A 23,806-nucleotide genomic window follows, 5' to 3' on the forward strand; every position below is an offset into this window, starting at 1 on the left:
TGTTTTTCCCCTCTCTCTTGGACACACCATTCATTACAACAGTATTACAAATTTGACACTGAGATGTCATTGCTAATCAGACTGTATATCATTGGGAACTCAATTCATATCATATGAGTTATTATATGTATGTAAACTATAAATTAATATCTGATGTGTGTTAATTGTACTGGAATGTTTTGAATAAATGAGATGCGAGTGAGATCCAGATCTCAGCAGTTGGCGGTGGACTGACTGGCTCACTGACAGATGTCACATACACTCACACAACCAGTTTGCTATTGTTCTGTGCTGGTGACACTTCTATATTTTCCATTGTTGTGCATTGACTCATATAATGAGTATATTCTTAAATGCTTTCTTATTTTAAAGCCATCCTTTTAAATGCTAGTCATACCATCTTGTTTACAGTGGCATTATCATTAATAGTGTCATACATCCACTGGTGAATACCTGCCACATAACCAAAACTACATGCATTTTATAACATATCTGCCAAATATTGAAAACATTTTGGCCTCAGATGCTCAGACCCATCATCCGCACACATTTATACATTGTCTTCTAAGTGTCACATGTTAATTAGATCCATTGTGTCTGTAATGTTGATTACAGACATTGCCTAAGTCAAACATAGGTGAGAAAAGTGCTATATTATAAATAATTTCAGATGTCCTGAGGAACTGAGGTAGTAAGTAGTAAGAATTGAATTACAGAAGTGTTTTTTGTTTGTATTTTAGATTGTTAACAGCCCCGGGGGTTAAAATAGTCTTAAATTCATGGTGGTAAAAGAACACAGTGACCAAAATATTATAAGCTACATACATTGCAACTGATGATTAAAGTTTTTCATACACATAGTGCTTAATGCTCCACTTATCTGGCATTTAAAAACATTTTTGAATACAGCACCGAATGCAATTTAGGCTTTTCCTAGCCTGCCACCTAGTGGTTAATCTTTGAAGTGCTAACAAAAAACATAAATCATAAAAATCTTTCACATTTATGACTGTACAAAATCTCCTCAGAATGCAAAAAAAGAGAAGAAAATAGTATTTTTTTCAGATGTTTACTAAATTCTAATGTGTATTTTAGAAATTCACAGCTGGTGACTTGGTTTCTGTTTATAGTTTATTATTTAATAAAATTAGATTTTATATTGGATTAGGCAACTATTGAACTGGTAAGTGTAACAGGAATTGTCTATTTACAATTTTTTTTACATTTCTATATATTTTTGTACTTCAAACCCCATTACAAATTCCACACTAATAATTGTGCTTGGACATGATACAAAATATGTAGTTTACATCGTAATCAAGTTTTTCTTTATATCAATTACATAGGCTTCACAATATTTACAAATACAACATGTTGATGTCATGTAATTTGGTGCGGTGCTTCAAGCATTTCCATGAGAAAGGTGTCTATGGGGGTGTCTCCAATCAGTTTGAAGAAGAACAGGTGCTCCAAGCATTTCAGCCCGATGGAGCGCAGCGCTGGCAGTCGAAGCAACAGTTTGGCAAACCTAAAAAACAGAAACAAACCAAACCTGAAAAACTGAATTTTTCAATAGTTTTGTGATAATTATCAGCTCTGCAAACCAGTAAGGAGTTAACCTAGACATCTGGTTCTCAAACCTGGTCCTGAAGGACCCCTACCCTGCTGCTTTTTGATCCAACCAAGCTCTCAATTGCTTAATTGAACCCTTACTTAAAGTAATAATTTGCTTACATTTGACTTTTTAAATTGCGTAACTGTTAAGTTAATAAGTGTAACTGTTAAATAAGATAATAAGTTCCTTATACAATTTGATACTTAACTTAAATCACCTACTGTTTAAAATAACTAAAAGGCTCTGATTTAGGAAATTATTGTTCCAGCAGGTTGAGAACCAATGATCTTGTCCAGTAAAGAGTTTTTAAATGTAGTTTACAATGTACAAAGGCATACTAATAATAAAGGAGCTTGCCAAATTAAACCTTATAATAATATCAGTGTGAAATACAGTATTTTTGATATTTGATATTTAATATTTGAAGCATGGGTATGGGTAAAGACTGAGGATATCAGTATGGTTCAGTTCAATGGTATTTGGTGTGAGGAATTGATGTGTACCTGCCAGGCTGTTCAGGGTACTTCTGTTTGGTATATGCCTCAAGTGACGCGTAAACCTTTTCTCTTAGGCCTTCTACATCGGGTGGGTTTGACAACCCCTTTGCATCTACAAGAAAATGGATTCAAACATATCATATTAATACACCTGACATTTACAGTTGATCTGCAGACTGGCAGAGTGATTCTGAAATATTTTTGCATGCCCTTCTGAAAGATATTGTAAAAATGTTAGGGTGCAGATTGATCATGATAAAAGAAAGACTGGTCAAAGCAAAATAATTAATATCTACAGTGCCTATAGAAAGTCTACGCCCCGTTTAAAAATGTTCATTTTGTTGCCTTATAGCCTGGAATTATGCATTACTATATATATATATATATATAAAAACTGAAATAGCTTGGTTAGATAAGTGTCCACCCCCTTGTAATAGCAATCCTAAATTAGCTCAGGTGTAAACAATCACTTTCAAAATCACACACCAAGTTAAGTGGCCTCCACCTCTGTTAAACTGTAGTGATTCACATGATTTCAGGATAAATTCTGTAGTTCCTGTAGAACTGGGTAGTGCATTTCAAAGCAAAGACACAAGCATGAACACCAAGCAGCTTTCAAAATAACTCTGGGACAAAGTTGAAAGGCATATCAGGGGATGGGTGTAAAAAAAAAATCAAAGGCCTTGAATGATTATTAAGGAATGGAAGGTGTATGGCACTACAAAGACCCTGGCTAAATCTAAGGTTGATGTCCTCGAGTGGCACACAAATATGTGTGGCATGATTTGAAGATTACTGTCCATCAACGCTCCCAAGTAACTTGACAGAGCTTGAACACTTGTGTAAAGAAGAATGGTCTAATATTGCCAAATCTGGGTGTACAAAGTTGGTAGAGACCTATCCCAACAGACTCACAGCTGTAATTGCTGCCAAAAGTGTTTCCACCAAATATAGAGTAGAGTCTTATTCATCCATCCATCCATCCATCCATTTTCAAAACCGCTTATCCTGGTGAGGGTTGCGGTGAAGCCGGAGCCGATCCCGGCAGGCATAGGGAATGCCAACGCAGGAATACACCCAGGACGGGATGCCAGTCCATTGCTGGGCATCGCTGGGAGTGTGGTGTATGGTGTGTAGATAAGTGGACAAGGATCCTAATTTAAATGTACAAGACTCGGAGGATCTGACAGAGAAAAATGTGAAAAAGCTCAGGGGGGTGTAGACTTTTTATAGGCACTGTAATAAAAACAACTGAAATAATTGTCTTTTTTGTTGAAATTACATACACATGTATACATTGAATCAAATGTGTATTACCTGGATTGAAAAGCACAATGGCTCGAAGACAGCCCAGCTCTGTTTTGTCCATTTGCATGTCTTTCATTTTTGACACTAACTCGGTTAGGACTCTGTGGAAATAATAATGAAGTCATTTATTTTTTACATTAAATTGTGGGCTGCACTCAATATAAATCAGGATGATATCCTCAGTGAATGAAGGACCCTGCTAGTTGATTTCAGACAGGATGTGGTGTATTTTGTATCAACAGTGTGAACTTCCCAGCAGTCTCCATGATGCCCTTAGTTTGTTTAATTTGCATCCTGGAGTTGTATTTTGGGTAAAATAAGGTCAAATAAATAGTCCAGAGGGGAGCATACCTATCAAAAATGGATCCCACCCCCGCACTGTGAGCACTGCTGCGATGGACATGTAATCCTGTTGCAAGGAGGATGCCGTCTTTCACAGTCACTGAGCGATGTGAAAAGGAGGCAATAAGCAATTCATTCCAGCCTAAAACAAACCCAGGGAACACAGGAGTCAAACTATGTACTCTCCGCTCATACGAAGTGTACTGTTGGTTCCTTAAAAAGAAGACATTACACATGACATTAACATCAGGTTCATGAAAGGCGTCCGCTATCCAAAACAGCACTGCGAGGGGGGTGTGAGAGGTCTGAAGACAAAACCAGCCTCTCTGTGTGAGACTGTCAGTAATGAGTGGGTTTAACAAAGGAACACTCAAAGCAAGGGTTAATCGAGAGCATGTGCGGAGGGTGTTTTACCTGCTCGCAACAGAATGACCTGATCGTCGAGCGGTAGTTCAGAGAAGTGCGGGATTCTCTTTGCCCACTCCACTAGCGTGAACAGCTGCTTGTCCGCTGCTTGGCAGATGTTGGTAACCGGATCGTTAGACTGCCAGAGAGGGTAAAAAAGTAATATGAGAACCACACACAAAGTCCTAGCATAACTTTCACCAAAGTTGCCTAGAAATACATTTGCTTCTAGAACTAACCGTAACTATAAACATCACAACTGGTTTAAGGGCATCTCGTCTGGGAGGAGGCTCTGTATCTGAATCTTACTGATCTTCCTCTGGTCGTTCTATCCTCATAACATCCAGGAGAATTGGATTGTCATAACCCCGAGAGGTACACACCGAGTTTCCCGGACTGGCGTCCATGTAGGTCTCTGTCTTTGGCTCGACGGCGAGCTCGGCATCCAGGATCTTGTCAACCGGCATGTCTTCGTTGAAGCTGCTCGTGCACTCAACTTCATTGTCGCTCTTCTCTCTGCCCCGCTGCCTCTCCTCTTGGACGGCTGAAAGATGAGTCAAGATAGCATGGACATCATTCTCTTGCCTGCATTGTTTTATACACCGATCAGCCTTAACATATTGACCACCTGCCTAGTTTGGTTAGGTTTTGCCACCAAAACAGCACTAGACCTCTGAAGGTGTGCTGTGGTATCTGGCGCCAAGACGTTAGCAGCAGATCCTTTAAGTCCTGTAAGTTGCGAGGTGGGGCCTCCATGGATCGGACTTGTTTGTCCAGCACATCCCACAGATGGTCGATTGGATTGAGAGGCCAAGTCAATACCTTGAACTCGTGATTCATCAGACCAGGCCACCTTCTTCCATTTCTCCGTGGTCCAGTTCTGATGCTCACGTGCCCATTGTAGGCGCTTTCGGCAGTGGACAGGGGTCAGCATGGGCACCCTGACTGGTCTGCAGCAACGCAGCCCCATACGCAACAAACTGCTCTGCACTGTGTGTCCTGACACCTTTCTATCAGAACCAGCATTCACTTTTTCAGCAATTTGAGCTACAGTAGCTCGTCTGTTGGATCAGACCACACAGGCCAGCCTTCGCTCCCCATGTGCATCAATGAGTCTTGGCCGCCCATGACCCTGTCGCCGGTTCACCGCTTTTCCTTCCTTGGACCACTTTTGATAGGTAATGACCACTGCAGACCGGGAACACCCCACAAGAGCTGCAGTTCTGGAGATGCTCTGACCCAGTCGTCTAGTCATCACAATTTGGCCCTTGTCAAAGTCGCTCAGATCCTTACGCTTGCCCATTTTTCCTGCTTCTAACACATCATCTTTTAGGAAAAAAATTTCACTTGCTGCCTAATATATCCCACCCACTGACAGGTGCCATGATAACGAGATTATCAGTGTTATTCCCAATCACCTGTCAGTGGCCATAATGTTACGGCTGATCGGTGTATTTCACTTTAGGTTAGGCAAGGCAAGAAAGAAAACAAGGAAATTACATTTACAAATGGTTTGATGGGATTAGAATCCTGAGTTAAACCTTCCCTTAAAACATATTAAAAACAGAAGACTCCAAGCATAAATGACCCTAATACGCTGTGGTCTTCAGTTTATTATAGCTGCTCGGATGTGGACAGACAGAAAGTGGAGGAAGGATCGGGGAGACTTTCATATGATGATCATGCTGATTCAAACACATATAAGCCATTTTACTGTATGATCTGAGTTTTACTGTATGTATTTAGCACCACTCACCTTCTCTTTTCATTCCCATTGCCAAACATTTTTGATAGCGGCAGTATTGGCACCGATTACGCTGCCGTTTGTCGATGAGACATTCCTTGTTGTCCCGACATGTGTAGGTGAGGTCTTTTCGGATGGTCCGTTTGAAGAAACCCTTGCACCCTTCGCAGCTGTACACACCATAGTGCTTGCCTGAGAAGAGGTGAAGATATTGAATATGTTACGCTGGTCAGAGCGAAGTCGAAACCCCTCCTTTCCTGTATAGTTGCTCTCTGTACGCCTGTATGTGTAAGTATTTTGTCTTCAGTGTTTCCTTGTGATCTCTGGCATAGTTCTGCTACCAGTTCATCACCCTTTCTCATTCTGCAGAGGTGTTTTGTTTTGTGGAAACAGGCAGTAAATAGTTATGAGGTGCAACTATTGACAATTTGTTTTTATGAGAAATCCAATCAATTTGTACTCCCTATATCCATTGGGTAAGTACAGTTAACATTGTATATGTCAGGTATTAGTGAGGCAAGACAATTACCTGAAGATCGATCCCCACAAATCGCACATATATGTTTGGATAAAGATCCTGGACTGGTCGACTGGTAGCTGTTTATATTTCCCATTCCAGCGAGGCCAGGAGGCGGCTTGATATCCTCGGTGCTGCTCACATTGTTCATCGAGCTCATCTGAAGGAAAAAGGCAGTCTTTTAATTTGGCCAATTTAACACATTTTCTGGTTTATTAGTGTTCACCTTGAGGCCATGAGCAAAACATTTTTAAACATGTCACATAACCACTATAGTTCATATCGTCGTAAGCAATATTATAATAAGAAAATAACTGATAGTATTGCACCTTCATTTCAATTTTTGCATCAGCAAAAATGCCCCAAATATGAGAGCAGGGAAATGTGCTGTTCATGTATGCGGTACGTGTGTGAAAATACAATGGTCTCATAAAGGACATGCAGTACTACTCTTCCCCAGTAGATGTCAGTGTATTTTCAGTTTAACCTGAAGTTCGATTTGCGAAATGACTGCTCGACCCAAACAGCTTTAGTGTAAATGCATGAATTGAGATATATGAGGGTCAATCGCTCAATGCATTGCCAATATACTTCACATCTATGTTTGGTAACTTTCAAAGATAATTTACAGCCAGTAGGGCATTCCACAGATTTCAATGCTATTTAGGGGGCTTCACAATAACAGCTGTGGCCCATTTTGTAAGCCTCTGTGAGCCATTTTAGGCTGTATTGAAATCAAAGTGGGACTGCAGGTCATTTAATTGTGAACACTCTGTTAAAAAACAAACAATTAAATTTGTGTATACAAAGCAGTATATAAGCACCAAATAAATATTACATATTTGGTGGCAGAAATGCATAATTCGAGTGTTCACAGAAGGGTGTTGCTATTGAGCGTTCATCCCCCACGGTACCCTGGACTGAGAGAGAACACCATGAACAAGACAGCGGCCCAGCCTTGGCTGCCTTCCTCTGCGGGAGCAGCACAATCTTGTAATCTTGGATGAACATAGTTGACCTACATATTCTTAGTCTGTGTATTTAATGCTAAGCATATCAGAAGTACATTATGGATGCTCTACTGAATACTTTATATCGTTTATTTATAATTTAAAGTATGTCCAAGCTCCTTGTAAAGTCTCAGGCAGAAACAGAAGGCAAAATGGTTACAAATGAAACTTCAGAACCTGCTTTTGAAAGAAGACATGCATGCTTATATCTGTCTCCAGATAATGATCTAATGTCTTGGATGAGCATTCAGTGATATTTGAATTGATTCAATACCAGCTGTGTGCTCGATCAGACAGTCATGCCTTTCCCATCTAGTCTTTTTACTGAAGTAAGAATTAATACAAGGAAGTGAAATCCTTCAGGCAAGAACTGGGGGACAAACGCTGTCACCATTAAATGAACATCACCCAATTCACAAGCAGTGAGTCAATGAGGTTTACACAAATCAACCCCGCTCAAATGAGGAATCAGACTATGGTACATTTTATATTTAGTAAATAATCCAATAATAATAATAATAATAAATGGACTGTATTTATGTGACAGCCGCATATAAAATATCTGGAGTGGATATAGAGTTCACTTAGAAATGTGTTATTAACAGAAAAAAGAAAGATATATATATTTGAGTAAGAAACTTAGATCTGGTTCCATTAACCGGAGAGCTGTGGTCCCACAGGTCCGGCCTGTCACTCCTTATTACTGGAAACACAAATGAAGGGTTCTGCTCCCAGCTGAAGGCACAAAATGTCAATTCCCCTTAACCAGAGCAAGGATTCCACCATTTTAGAAATGAGAAGTGACATCTTCTAAATATATCAATTAAAAGGGTGAATTTTTACACTGTGTGGAATAAACTCCCATAATAGTACCTCTTCCTCTTCAAATGTTTTTGGAGAACTATGAGTACATTTTTAGATTTGTGTATCTAAAAAACACAAAAACCCAGGCACAACAGTACAATTCCCACTATCTGGATAGCAGAATATTTACAAGATGGATATATCAGAAATGTTGTGCTTGTGATCGTTGCAAATCATAAACAGGAATTGTGTAAATGACTATTAATCAGGAACAGCGAAGAGGAGGACCTGAAGCTGGCGAAAACCTGCAGTCGCAAGCTTTAGTTAATTGAGGACACCCACCTGTGGACTATTTAACGTGCCAAAGTTGATTCCAGGTGTTGATGGCAGTGAGACCGATGGCGACCCTAACGATGACGTTATGACTGAATAAGGGGAAGCTAATCCATTGATAGGGGAGCCCAGCGTGCTCATCGGTGAGGGCAGGGACCTGGAGGGGTTGATGGAAGCGCTGATCACTGACGGGTGTCCTACCATGGAGTTCATCGCAGGCTGTGATGGAGGAGAGTTCATGGAGGTGTGGTTTACCTGCACAGAAGAGTCTGCAATCAGAACAAAACATTTTCGTTTCAGAAGAAGAAAAAAATAAGGAGCTACATTTCCCTGCTGGTTCACACTTCATATTTCCCATACGTTTTGATTCTGTTAAAAAAAAAATGATTTGGCCCAAATTTAATCATTTTAATAACTCAATTAGTTTACCATATACCTGTAGTGTAAAATGCCATGGTTGGCTAACTTGTAAAATGGTATCAGTTATTTCCAGTATACAGATATTCCTCAGTGTTTGTTAGGCAAGGTCTGCTCATCTCTCTAGATTTTTTTTTTCTGAGAACATAAATGACAGTGTGACATTTAAATGGGCAAACATATTTAGAGAATCTGTCAGTCACTGAGGTAATGTGACATGGCATTTGCATCCTGTGATGTTCAGTCATCAGTACTGTTCAAACCTCTCTCACATTACAAAAAAAAGGTCTAGATTTGGAAAGGGTTGACTCTTGTTGACCAATTTCTGCTTGTTAAACTAAGGAAAAAAACGTATAAAAAATAGGCAAGAGAGTCAAAATAATATATCAATGTTTGCACCTGAAAACAACCATGCCAACTTTCAACTGCTGAAAATGTACAATAGGCAATGTTCAAAACTGAAAGATCTCTCTAATATGAAACTATCAACCAGGAGGCTGTCTTTAATTTGATCTGGTTTTGTAGATATGTATATGAGCTCAAGGTGTAATAGATCAACTAAGCCATTGTTATCTAATGTGTCAGAAAGATAAATACATCAACTAATTCAATTACTATGATGTTTTAAGCAGCATGTTCTATCAAAACCAATCACATCATAAATGACCGAAAATTGTGTTTTGAACAGTTTAATATTTGAATATAATGGATGGATAGTATATTAATAACTACATACTTGAAATATAAATATAAACAGACAAACTCATGCATGCACCCTCAAACATTCAGCAGTGTGTTCTTGACAAAAACATGAACATAAGCTTAAGTTAATTAGGCTTAAGTTCTATCAAGCTTTAAGTAATTAGGCTTATTTCAGTCTTATGCTCTCTTAGTTATATTATGTTTTTCTGTTATGCCCTTAGATAATACAATTTAAAATATGTATATATTTTAAAAGCAGCAGTAATCTGGTTGTACTTACTATCAAAGCACTTTGGAAGCATCATTACGTGGTGGTAATTCCCGTACATGTTTAGCCCTGGTCACGTTTTCTAGCACTCTTTGCCTCTCATTTCTTATTGATACAGATCCTGAGTTTTACATTTCTACAGGGAAGAGACCCAGATTTTCTTGAAAGATTTTCCTCGCCCGAAACACAAGCAGACAGACAGTCTTCCTGTACGAGCAGATCTTCCTGTCTGTTGCGCGTGGCAGCTGTTTTGAGGGTTTAGCAATATTGTGCTGTGACAGAGCTTGCAGATAGACTCGCTGCTGCCATGTGTAACCGCTTCTGGCCAAACACCGCACACACACACCCCACACGGGTGACACAGCAGCCCGGGAGCCCACAGCAAGGTCTAGTCATCGTGCTGTTGCTGCCTACCACCAAATGTCATGTTCAAATGCCTCTTCTTCACTTGAGCCGAAAATTATTGCACATTTTCTGAAAGGTTGTCTACTTTAATTACAAGTTTTATTATATATATATTTAACTAAGCAGTTTGCCTTCAAGCTGAAATCAAGGTGTGATGATATCTTAATGGCTCTTGATTTCTTGTAGGCAGCCAAAAGCTGTTTTTTGTTTTTTTTGTCAACCAGATTGACACAACCTAGGTGTTTAGCTATGTGACTTTTCCCAATTCAAATGTGTTGTAATTGAACCCCAGTGAAAATATAATTTATCTTTAGAAAACACAGTATTGCCACGTTATGACTGAAAAGGGGAAGATAATCCATTGATAAGGGAGCCCAGCGTGCTCATCGGTGAGGGCAGGGACCTGGAGGGGTTGATGGAAGTGCTGTGATGGAGGAGAGTTCATGGAGGTGTCAAAACAAATTTAGGGCCAGATTAAATCAAAACTTTGACTCACTCGCTAACAGAGAACTACAAAACTGTACTCAGTTGCGGCATCATTTTTAGTAAGATGCCTCTTTCTTCTAATCAGAAATGTAACCGCTATGATGTACAGCTTTGTAGTTTGCTATTAGCGGGTGGGTCAATGTTTTGAGTTAATCCAGCCCTTAATCTCAAAAAATAGATATAATATCTTTGTTGCAATTAATATATTTTTAAATTAAACTATTTTGAGATTAATTTGATGTATTATTGGCATTGCTATCTTTATAAATGTTCAAATTGTATTGTAAAATATCTATCCAGATGTTATCACTGGGATAAAGCAGCCCCTATAATAAGGATCCAACAATGGTAACACACAACAGTTTTTTAACACTGCTGTCATAAACCATGCATACTGAATCCTGCCAAGCATCGCTGGTTATGAAAGGTCAACTACATTTCTCACAGATAGAGGCCAGACCATGAACTATCATCCAATACCGGTATCCTGCTATTGTCTGAGGCCTGGGATTTGACCCCATCCCTTGTATGTGAAAGTTCAGAAGAATCTACAACCTGGAAATATAGGACTCACAGCCTAAGTGGACTGCAATGAAGTGACATTTGTGATGGAGACTGGGATCAATTGTATTATGCATTGGAATATGTGCTAGATCCAACAAAATCAAATGATGTGGATTCAGACCCAAATCTTAGGTAGTAATTTTAAATTTCAGAAAAATGTTAAAATATAGTATGAAGTCAGTTTGAGACCATAGAGGGTAGGCTGCATAAATACAATTCTTTCTAGAAACAAATGTTAATATAAATCAGAAAATATTACGTATTAATATAATTGCATGCAAAACAAATAGTCCTCTGATCAGAGGACTGATTTGTAAAAGTCAAATACATTTGTTTTAAGCACAATCAAAATTATATTTGACATCTTCCCAGAAATTGACAAAATTCAGTGCAGTTAAAAAATGAAATGGCACACTGAGCCATCTTCAGACACTCTTATCCTTGGAGCAGTCTGATTTCACACAAAATGTAGAAATTTTCCATAAACACTTCAAAACATTGAAATCATAAGCTTTACTTTTTCTGAGCCAATTATTAAACTGTTTCACTTGTATCATGGAACAGCATAAGAATGAGGCTATTCTTCCAGTTGGCAAGGTGGCAGCTTAAGTTATTATTAACTTAATGCCTTGGAAGCAAGACAATGTTTCGAGTACTGCAAAATAGTCTGTCTGACTATTAGTTGTGTCTGAGAGACAACCTTGATTTCCAAACACTACCAATGTGCAAAGACCTTTGACCACTTCAGGCCTGACTCAAAGGTCAGAAACATGCTTATTCTATCAAGTCCTAAGGCAATCATATCAACATTAATGAGAAAATACAACCAAAAGCAAGCATTTGCAATAGAAGTCAGACTAATAATGGAAATTTGGAGCTTGTGTATTACAGAGCAGCCAGCATTACATAACAGCCAGCACCTAAACAAAGGCCCTTCTGTAATAAGGGCAAAGACCGCAAGACAGGAGGGGATCATTACAGAGAGCATCTGCATTTGTATGCTTCATTTTAATCAGTTTCTTACATAATCTTTCTGACTTTTAAAAAATGTATCAAAGCATCTCCCCTAATAGCCATTTGTTGTTCTTCATTATTATACAATCCCGTCTCTTAAAATATCATCATGATTATGACAATTAAATGAATATGGCAGTCTTGCTGTGCATATGAAAAAATGCTAAACATCATCAAATGCAATTAATTCACTGAAAATACAGGATACATTAGATAGATTAAACACTTTAATACACCCCCCTCCCCAACACTAAATATCCTCCCTCCCCCCTTCCAATCTCCCCTAAGAATACATTCATTTATTTCTAAATGAGGTTGATGTGTGATCAATTGTGGCACTAAATCCTCTTATCCCTTCGTAAGTATCTCCAACCAGTTTATCTAGCAGAAGCCCAGCTGTCCAGAATGGGGCAGACATTTTCCTAGTCAAACACAGCCTCCCTCCTTAAGTCCCCCTGACTGAAGACATTAAAAGGAACCTGATTAAACACAGTCCTTTAATCTCTTGGACAAACTGCTAACATTACATCACCACATTTTTTTCAGTAACTCTACACTAATTATTAGAAACACAAAAATGAATACCACTCACATACTAATCAAAAAAATTGCAAACCTACACACTATGTCTTGTTATTTTGTTAAGTGGACTAATTCAGATTATACATCAATAAAACCAAATTGTGCACCTCCACTACAGTAACACTTTAGATCCCAGAATTAACTGACTTCCCTCCAGACTATAAAGTAACAGAAAACTCAAAATATCACTGGACAAAATTCAGTTTTCGAATACCTCTTCACCTTTAACATGAAAAGGAAGATAGGGCATTCCTTCAACACAATCCATCAAGTCATACACAAATTAGCTCTAGATTGCATTGCTGTTGTGTGTTGTTACAGTATTACAGTAAATGTGCCGTGACAGATTCCTTTCGATTATAATTATCATTTCAATTATAACTCTGAAAAGGACCCTCAGTTTAATTTAATTTCCCTGAAAGCAAGCTTTATTCCATGGCCTGCTGCAGTGAAACTGAATAATAGGATGCCTTCATTTCAATATCATTGTACAAACACTGCTGTCTTAGAACTGTCTTATTTCCAGCAACATGTACACTAAGACTGACACAACATGTAACAATGTCACCTGGCATGTGTGTCTGGAAACTCAGGTCCCGACTCCTAAAAATACCAAACCAAGCTCTTTTCTCCACATCATGTTTCCTGTTGCTGGGCAGATTTTTGTTGTGTATTTCTTTACATTAAGAGCATGTGTTTTATCTTTCCGTCAAATAAAATGTTTCTTCAACAATTAAAAATATAAATATCTTTGAAGTTCAAATGAGAGTGTTCAGCAAAGGTTGCTTTCTAATAAATAATAATACATTATTGTAGCTCTACAAAATAATAGTATGTTAAAACCTTGCACTCCAAACTTTCTGGATGCTGCTGTCAAAAAGCCTTCATCCCATTCTTTGAAATGCAATCTGTTACAAAAGGTCAATATTGCCGATCGATGAGAGAATGGCTGTGTGTTTCTGCCTGAGCGAGCCGTCCTACAGGTAGAGAAGCAGCCCGCTGGTGGACAGCCATGAAGGAGATCATATTGGCAGAAATGACATTCCCATTAGATCAGTGACGTGAAACACTGCTTTTTGCTGCTCCGGCCAAATATTTCATACTGAACATTATATCAAAAACGACAAACAAAAAAAATGCTCTTTACATTTTTATATAACAGCATCGAATTTCAGGGCAGTTGTGCAAACAGAACCCTCTTTCTTTCAACCAAAAAAGCACTTTGTACCAAAGGACAACATTTAAACACTGACAAAATATGAATGTAATGTGCTACAAATTCCAGTTTTGAGGTTTGATAATTCGGTATGCCTTTTATGTTATAGGCAATGTTTAGAAATACACAGTTCTTTTAAGATCTAAAAACCTCAACTATATTAATTTCAAACGTGATGATGCTCTTTTTTCCCAGGTACCCTGCCTCAGGTTTGAACGGTTGCTGTAGCATGGGAGCGACTGTGCTCTGCCAATCCAATTAGCTTTGCAGGCTGTATACGCAACACAGACACTACATTCAGCCATGCAGAATTTTACATATTGGGCAGTCACACATGTTTAATGTAAAAAAAAAAAAGTTAAGACATTTCATAGCAACATAAAGGCTTTCAACTAGAACTGTTATTTAAAAGGACTTGAAACCCGTAACACAAATCAGGCAGAAAATGAACAACAGCTGACAGCAGCTATTATCAATGAGGAAACATAATATTCCATTCTGAAGCAGCACTATGCTGCAACTGCATAACATAAGATGCCCCAGTGACTAAGTGATGTCACTTTATAGCATCCACTGGCATCCACTGCTGTGCCAATGAGTGAGAATACTTGACCACTAACCCAATGACAGGACACCTTTGTCCCTGGTAATGCTTGGTCACATGACAGATTATGATTATGATTATTATTCTGTATAATATGTCTGCTTTTTGTTTGTTTATCTATTGAATATTATATTTCAACCTCTCTGACAACACCATGTCTGGAGACCACAGCATGCCAGTGACAGGATTCCACCAGACAATGTACCAGACAATGTTTCATCATTTTTGTTAAAGGTGTGACTGCAGCTTTTTGTTTATATTCAAATCAATAGCAGTTGAAGTTGAAAAAACACAAAACTGTAGTAACATAGTGTATAGTAGTAATATATAAGTATAGTGATATAGTAATACAGACTCCTTTGTGATGAATGTTGGCGAACAGCAACACACTTGTTGATATACAGTCGCATCAAACACTCACCACATCAATATTATAAAGAAAGAATGTATGCAAGAATACATTTGTTTCACAGTGCCTTAAAAGTATGTTATTTATTTATTTTATGCAATTATTTAAACAAGATGATGGAAATTAGGAGGCAAAGACTAAGACAACCAGTCGTGAGCTGCCCCCCCACCCCGCCAACAATTTGGTAACGGACCACCCTGTCTATGCAAATTTCTTGGGGAAACACTGATATTGTTTGTTTAAAAGATCGTTGACAGTTCATATATCATTTTAGACACCAAACAGCTTATTAGAGCACAGTTTGCTGTATTATAATATAAGAGAATCAATTATGTTAGGCCTTGCTTTAATTAGGCATGGAAAAATATGTCGTGGGGGTTCTACATATTACACTACAAAAAGTGCCTTAGTTAGTATCAAACTGCCTTAGTATCTTACTGGCATGGTGAACTTAGAGGAGATTAGGAGAGGAAAGAAGGTACATGGATATTTTACATGAGTTAAGTGTGCCGAAGACAAAGTTTATCTCAACAGCACAACTGTACAAATGTGAACAGACTTCTGTGTGAGTAAATACAAATAAACCTATTTCTCAGAAAAGGGCCTTTTCCAGACCCACAAAGCAGCATTATATAAAAAAAAAAAAGGACAAGGACGATGTTTTATCTTAGATACAGTAGACCTAGTTATGGAGCACCGAGGGGGGACTGATGCAATAGGAAGAGATTAACCCAACAGTTAGGTTTCACCTGAGCCCTCTGTCACTGATATCTATAATTACATTCACTGCCAGCATTTATCAGAACGAAGCCCAATGGGGAGTTCTTTGTTTTGGGATCCTGCCAGAACAGCGCCGTTTCATTGTAAGCAGTATATTACTTTAAAAAAGGAACCCATTCATTTACTTTTTAATTACTGGGAGGAAGAAACAATTCACATTAATTGGCTATCAGGGGCCAGACACATCACACTGAAAGCGTTTCTTTGGCAGTAATTGATAATTCAGTTCAGAGCGTATGCTTTATGCAGGCATTGTTCCATTACAAATGTATACATTGTGCAATTGCCTCACCCTTGCAAAACTGGACAGAGATTGAAACCTACATATCAAACATATCAAACAGACCCTCAGACTACAAAATAATTCTTACATAAAATGTTACATGGGCTGAATGAGTATACTACACAAGGGCATCAATTAAATGTAAAGAGATAGTAGAATGTTTCCTTTGAACTGATTAATCATTCTGTAATGATTTACACAAAATCAACAACAGAACATTTCTTCTGCGCTGGCTTCTGAAAGAGAACCTCAGCATTCCACTTCCATCAAACATTTTACTCTAACGTGACATTTCTCCACAAAAAAAACAAATAGCATGTTAATAAGCAAAAACAGATTTAGACGGATGTATTCAGAGAGATGTTTTAAATCTGTATTAATACAAATCTCCAAATATATATTTCTTCTTTTATTGCAGTACAGCTTTCAACCACTCCCGCGGACAGTATATAAATAACATATTTTTCCAATATTTAGAAAAGGACTGATTTCCGAAATAAAATTAATTCTGAATGCATACACGCAAACCAATGATGTGATTTTGTGAGACCTGGGGCTTTCAAGATACTGTGGACACCAGAGATGCCTTTCTGTTAAAAAATATGTTTATATCCAGAGAAAGATAGCAGAAAGGTGGGAGAAAGTACAGCATTTCTCTATTCCAAAAAATGTATTCTAAATAAATGTAATGACCGTCAATGACTTCCATGAATCTATGTTTCAAATAATAAATAATAAATTAAAATATATTAGAGATATATAGTAAAGATAATCAAAGTAAATTATGCCTTAATGTTCTGTTCGGGATCAGAAGTTTTCATCTTCAGGGAATGTAACATTTAAATGGACACATATGATTTAGAGATATCTGTAAGCAAACTCATTGTTTTAGGAAAAAGTACACAATTGCACTAGTGATACATTCCAAAGCTGTAAAGGCTGTTTTGTTGCATCTTCCTGAATCAGCATAAAACGATACAACGAAGAAATCAAAAACTGTTGCGACAATAAAGAGCCAAGCATTAATAAAGTAAATAAGAAGCTCTGGTCGATACACAACTAGGTGCCTCAAATATGACTGTTTATTTGTTTTTCTAGTTACCCTGCAGTTAACTGATCACTAACTCTGGGTACTTACAGTGCACATAAGCAGCAGCTCCAGTGTGTTTGTCACCAGGAGGTGAGCAGAGCGGGTGCCACATGGTGGGGTGCCCCAGCACATGCAGTGGACAGAGCTGTCAAACCAGACACTGGACACAGAAGTGCTTGAACACGGATGGACGGAGAAAAGACTGTGCTGTTGCTGGATTACAGAGATTATCTGCAGATCAGTCCAAGAGGAACCGTTTATTACCGCGGATCAGATTATTTTTTATCAGGCTCATGGTGTCAGTAAAACTATCTGGTCAGGAGCACCTGTTGTTTTAACAGCATATGTTTCAGAAGCTAAATCAGTCTACCGTTCTCTTCCAATGATTTAACGCTGGCAAAACACAGATTATTAGCGGACTTGGCCACCAAAATGAAATATGAAGGTATCATATTAAGACTGGGAGCAAATCACAAAATGTGCAGCTACAATTATGATTTTGAGGTGATGCCAAATCTCATTCTTATCTCTCTATTTCTGTATAAAGTGTCTATTACTCAAGTGTTAAAGTATGATACTTTTGCTTTCTCCACTTTTTGAGAGGAAAAATTTGACTGACACACGAAAAACAAAACAAGACAAGATGACGGCTTTGCTTGTTTCTGAATATTCCCAGTAGGTCTGTAGCTGTGTCTGCTGTAACTGGGGCAGATAAAGTGCTCATTAGAGGACCGAGTTGTTGCACATTTTTCAGCTGGCACAGTTGCTCTGAACTTCAGTGCATGTTGTCTGCTGAATGCTATCTAATGATTGCGCACACACAGTTCTAGCCATTTCTCTACTGAAAAATATGACACAAAATAGAAAGAACTGAAAGGACAAAATACAATGTGATTTTATTTTAAGAAAGTGTAGTGGGAATTTTGTATCGCCACAATGCTATACAAACCACAATAACTAAAGACCCAATATATATTATTACTTCAGTGGTTTGATTCCACAGACTATTATACAAAGATTTGAACTCAATTACATCTTATGTTACTGTCTCTTCTACTTGCTATAGAAAACACATGTCAGGATTTCCTTAAAAAATCGCTTCAAAGCTACTAATGGCTTTCCACCGTGTAAGAGCATGCATGAGGACTCTAGCAAACAAGGTTAACATATTTAATTTACATAAATGTATTTAGTCTGACATTTATATATTTTGTCTCCCTCAGGTTAGCTTGTTGACTGCCTGTCTGAAACAAGCCTGACTGAAAAACACTAAGATGTTCATTCCTTCTTCCTGCAAAGGGGTCCGTCTGAATCAGTCCAGCTGATAACGCACAAGGTGTAATGTCTGTGTTCGCACAAGAAAAGGCAAATCACATTAAGCTACAAAAGTGCATTAAAAGTGCAATGTGAGCTCCTTAAGTCCCTTTACACACTCTGGATACAAAGAGAAATTTGCATACCCAAAGAGACAACGCAGGCTTTGTATATCCTATTAAAGCACATCATTAAACAATTGTCAGTGATACACAAGATCAGGTTTCAAAGACAGTAGTATTATCTGTGTTTTTCATGATTACATCTCAAAGCAGTGAGAGCCCTGTTGATCACTTTACCCTTTTAAGTACTCACTACAGGACTAATGTAACAGGACTAACTTGGACTACATTCAAAAGACTTTCAATCTGATATAAGGTTTAAAGCATGTTTTCCTTGTAGATTTTTTATTTAAATTAATTAAATCAGTGTTTCTAACAAAGGGATTCCACTTAAATTAAATCTTCTCTGGCAGTGTGCTTTACCATCTTACCTAGTGTATCCAAACTTTGACCCACCCTCGACATCAAAATTTACTATTGTGTTTCAGTTAATTGTAAGAATATGAACATCTGTAGTTTTGTTTCTTAAAATAAGAAAGATTTTGTTACCATATATCACCTGACATTTAATTTATTTTCATTTTCACTTTCAATCCTAAGGACAGAAAATTATACATTTATATTTTCAATAATGTAATACCAATAAATATAAAACCGCAAACTGCATGACAGTAGATGCCCATGTTCAGTGCATAATTAAATTAATATAATACAATTAATTTAGTGATATCAGTCAGCCTCAAGGCTATTCCTGACATTAGAAAACTTCACGGACTGCGTGATGGCACAAGCATGCCAAGAAGGCTTTTGGAAACCTTAAAATAGACATCAAAGTGATATAATTTATTATGAATTGGGGGAGGGGAGAGGTATATTAAGATGGTGTCCATTTCCACAACGAATATAACTGGGTATTAGGCCTCTACATTTTCTAAACTTGCCCCTCTATATAGACGATATCTGAACTCTACAATTTAGATTTACAATTTTGTTAGAACACAAAAAGTATGGAAAGTAATGAGGATTTAGTCGTATTTTCTTAGTGTTTTGGGTTCTTTTGTATGTTTTGCAGATTTCTGAATTGTAATGCTGACTGTTTTGTAATTTACACAAGACCAAAGCTGGCAGTGGTACAATGATTAATTTAAGAGAAAACTGGGCGGTTAAATTCTTTGAAATGTGATAACACACATTCAGTGTAAAACAATAATTTACTGAATACACTAGAGCAAATTCTCTTTAATCTCTTAACATAGACTGGACTTTTTATTTATTTTGTTTTTTAAGGAAGGGCGTCTGGTTGACTGGTATGAGTAAGTTATTTTCATGTATTACGAAACTTGTTACACGGAATTAGAAGGAAAATGTTTCTTTATACAGATGTGATTGTTACATCATTGTGAAAGAATACCAAGAAATATTCACATTAGTGTAGTCAGTTTTACAAAAACAATGTAACATTCTGTATATTTAACCAGAAAAACAGTCAATACTTTGAAATCAGTCAAATAAATTTGCAATCATGTTATTAGTAAGTAACGTTTAGTAAGGCAGGTTTTCATCATTAGCAATTAAAACATTAAGCAAGCAACATATAGTCCTAATTGTACTGTGAACAAAGTTTACTAATGTTTCTCAAAATCCCATTAATTCCTTTTAATTCTCAAAACTGCCTTCTCAAATTCCTGTGACTCTTAAACTGCAGCTCTACTCAACTGTTATAAACCTGCAATTTCTTCACAAAAAACAATTATATTAGTGCACTACAGAACACTAAAATAACAGAACTGTCCAACCAGATGCAATGCGTTTGGATAATATCAGCTACTATTATCAGAGACCAAGGTTTAAAACAACAAATCCACTGTACTCTGCTGTACTGCGGCATAGCAAGAACTCTTGGATCTTCAAACAAGGAAATTATTGACACTAGATGCCAAAGTCCACAGCATCAAACAAATTTCAGGTCAGCACAACAAATGAATCCCACAAAAACAGTTCTGTCTAGTTTATGCAGCACTGTAAAAATAAATAAATGCAGATTTAGCCTGAAGGTCAAATATATGATGACCTTTGGGAATGAGATCAAGAGGCAGAATTTAGAATTAAACATAATTAGAAATAAAAATAAATGTTAGAGGGCTGAACCTCTATCTATTTAAATGTTTGTTTATAGATTTGATGTGTGCCAATTGGATTGTCATTTTGTGTTACAAACCTTAAAATACATTTAAAAGTAAAACTAGGATTTATTTTGTATTTTACTGGTCGCAATAGAGCACAATAAATACATTTACCTATGATAAATACACAACCTATATTTTTTATTATGTAAAAGTCCATTACACTCGGCTGCTCTTAGTTGACCACATTAATTTAAAAATACAAGATTTTCTGAATAAATCCCTATTTATTCAACCACAATAAATATGATAAATAAATATAGTTTCTCTAATGCACTTTGGAAATACACAATGTTTGGGATGAGTTGTCAGATTTTTGTCTAAGCTTGATGGGAGTCAGACAAAGTTATTGACTGGGCCATGTACCTAGAGGGTTTATGTTTCCATCTTGTTTTGAAACACTTAACTAAAATCAACCTGCATGGTGTGCAACAATGTTGAAATATCTGGAGGGCAACAATGCAGTATCTATGGAAACACCACATTCAGACACCATAGCCTGTTCTATTGCATAGATGGGATCAGACACATTTCTTTTTCCATTCAGATTCATTTTGAAATCATGTGTATGGTTCAAGGCTGGAATCTGCAATATATATTGTAAGTCTCTGACCAATAAAATATCATCTCTATGCCATTTTTGACTTGCCTAAAAAGGTAGAAGGACAGCTAGATATATAGATAGATAGATTAATTTAAGTTATGCAAGTTTTAACCCCATCATGACTCAATTAATGCATCCCAAGTAATGTGGCATTCAATTCCACAAGTACGCTGCTGATGAACACATGCGCTTTACTCATGTACATTAAATGCATATACTAACTATACTATATTACACTAACATGAAGCAAATATCTAGTATGAACCATAAACCTGTTAACATGTACAGAAGTTGTTCACATATACGCAAAGCCTTGAAGTAGGTCCTGTTCAGAGACACTTCCAGAGGATGTCCCATGAGCTATAGCCAGAAGTCCCAGTTCCTCTTACAAGTACTTGATGTCTTCTGCACCATCCCAGACTAATAAATAGCGGTTCAGCTGCAAAGAGTTTAGTAAGAGACGGGCTAGAAAGGCCATAAATTACATAAGAGCAATTAAAGTGCCAACCCCTGACCCTGTCTGAGAGGGAGAATTGCCATCACCTGACTTTTTACACTGGCACAGCCTTCTTGTCAATAAACCTTACTGCAAGACAAGTGCAAACTAAACAGATAACCCGGGCCCTGGATTGATATCACGTCTAAAGTCCGCTGCAGGAATTCATTTTGCTTAACGTTACTAAGCGCAAAATAAAAAGAAAATGCGCCATGCAGCCCGGGCATGGGACACAGCGACACACTCAACTAGTGCAACAGTCCGCGCAAGAAATCGCGCTGCTGTTTAAACTGGAGGAAACACTTACTGAGGTGCAGAAAGGCGTCATTATTATCCATAGTGTGTGAGTTATTGGTGTGTTTTGCTCGGGGTTGTTGCAGCCGCAGACAGCAGCATCTCCCTCTGAATTCCTCTCCCGGCCCGACTGAGCTCGCACTGCTGCTGCGGCACACTGGCACCCACTGGGGCCCCGCCAAGGGGGTGGCGAGAGAGGCGCTTCTCCCAATGACACACTCACTCTGCGTTCTTGTGGTGGTTTGCACATTTCATAAGAGGGTGAAAACAACAAATTGTGCATTATTATTTTTGGTTTGATTTGTCCTCTGTGGAAGAACGCCTGATTTGTTGCTACCTTGCCTTTTTTTTCCCCTTTAACAGGTCACTTATCTGTGATTACATTTGGTCTAGATCAGTGCTTCCCAACCCTGGTCCTGGGGGTCCAACTGAGCTCTCAATTACTTAATTTAATCTTTAATGTAACTAATAATTCCCTAAATCAGAGCCTGAAGGGGGTTTAAGTATCAAATTGTAGGAACTTATGATCTTATTAAGGAGCCAACTCAGATCAGATACTCACATTAAAAAGTCAATTAAGTAATTGGATCAAAAACCAGCAGGGTAGGGGGTTCTCCGGGTCCAGGGCTGAGAACTACTGGTCTCGTTAGCTTATGCACAATTTTGATTCATATGATTTCAGTCCCTTGAAATACAACCTTTAGTGATATCTGCTCAAATTATCCCCAATTCCCTACCCACACTGTCGCAAACCATTGTTTTGTTTTCTTACCAAAAAAATAACCTATGCACGCAATTGTATTATTATTTCTATGGGAATACAAAACATAGAATACGGCCCATTGAGTTATAACAATTGCTCATTTGAATTTAGAAAATTTGGCAGTCATATATAATGGAAATTGTGTAATGATCAAATAAAAACAAAACGTCTCAGCATTTCTGTACAAATGCAGTGATGCACCAATATATTGATGGCCTGCCTCAAAAGTCAGTGTATGAACTGTATGAGTAGATATATATATATATATATATATATATATATATATATATATATATATATATAGGTGTTTACAGACTTTGACATTAAAAGTGTGTTTTAAAAATCTAAATGTCTATGTCATATTCTTTAAAATAACAGTTTGGGTTTCATCTAGGAATTTGAGTTGATAACCCCCCAAAAATACAAACATAAAATAAAGGGTACTTTTGTTTACTAAAAGAATAGTATAACCATTCTCAAAGTGTGGAAAATATTGCCCAACTCTGTTTAAAAATAACACTATATAGGTGTCTATGGGAAAGATTTTCAAACCAATTACCCCAATTCTTTGTGTTTACGTGTTACATTCCCATTGTAGGTCTGGAGACCCCCTGGAATCCCCCCAGATCTTTCCTCGGAGTGAGGGGTCATTTAAGGGTGAGCTCTCAGTACCTCAGAAGGTTAAACAGGAGTCA

General features: G+C 37.6%; 1 protein-coding gene across 5 annotated transcripts; it reads right to left on the bottom strand.

Moving 5' to 3' along the window:
• Positions 1–1,117: 1,117 nt before the first annotated feature.
• rxrgb (retinoid X receptor, gamma b) lies at positions 1,118–22,502 on the bottom strand. Of its 5 annotated transcripts, none has more exons than XM_066692257.1 (10): positions 22,362–22,502; positions 8,585–8,830; positions 6,441–6,588; positions 5,924–6,103; positions 4,551–4,711; positions 4,177–4,306; positions 3,772–3,904; positions 3,430–3,521; positions 2,119–2,224; positions 1,118–1,528 (listed from the first exon to the last, which is right to left on the bottom strand). In XM_066692257.1, the coding sequence occupies exons 1-10, from the start codon at positions 22,380–22,382 to the stop codon at positions 1,381–1,383; spliced, it is 1,365 nt and encodes a 454-aa protein (XP_066548354.1). In that variant the 5' UTR covers positions 22,383–22,502; the 3' UTR covers positions 1,118–1,380. The 5 variants fall into 5 exon arrangements, with proteins under 5 accessions (XP_066548354.1, XP_066548353.1, XP_066548351.1 ...); XM_066692256.1 differs by having other exon boundaries at positions 8,585–8,844; XM_066692254.1 differs by lacking the exon at positions 22,362–22,502 and adding an exon at positions 17,444–17,554 and having other exon boundaries at positions 8,585–8,844.
• Positions 22,503–23,806: the final 1,304 nt, after the last annotated feature.

The sequence above is a fragment of the Amia ocellicauda genome, chromosome 19, assembly GCF_036373705.1.
Source record: "Amia ocellicauda isolate fAmiCal2 chromosome 19, fAmiCal2.hap1, whole genome shotgun sequence".
Classification (NCBI taxonomy): domain Eukaryota; kingdom Metazoa; phylum Chordata; class Actinopteri; order Amiiformes; family Amiidae; genus Amia; species Amia ocellicauda.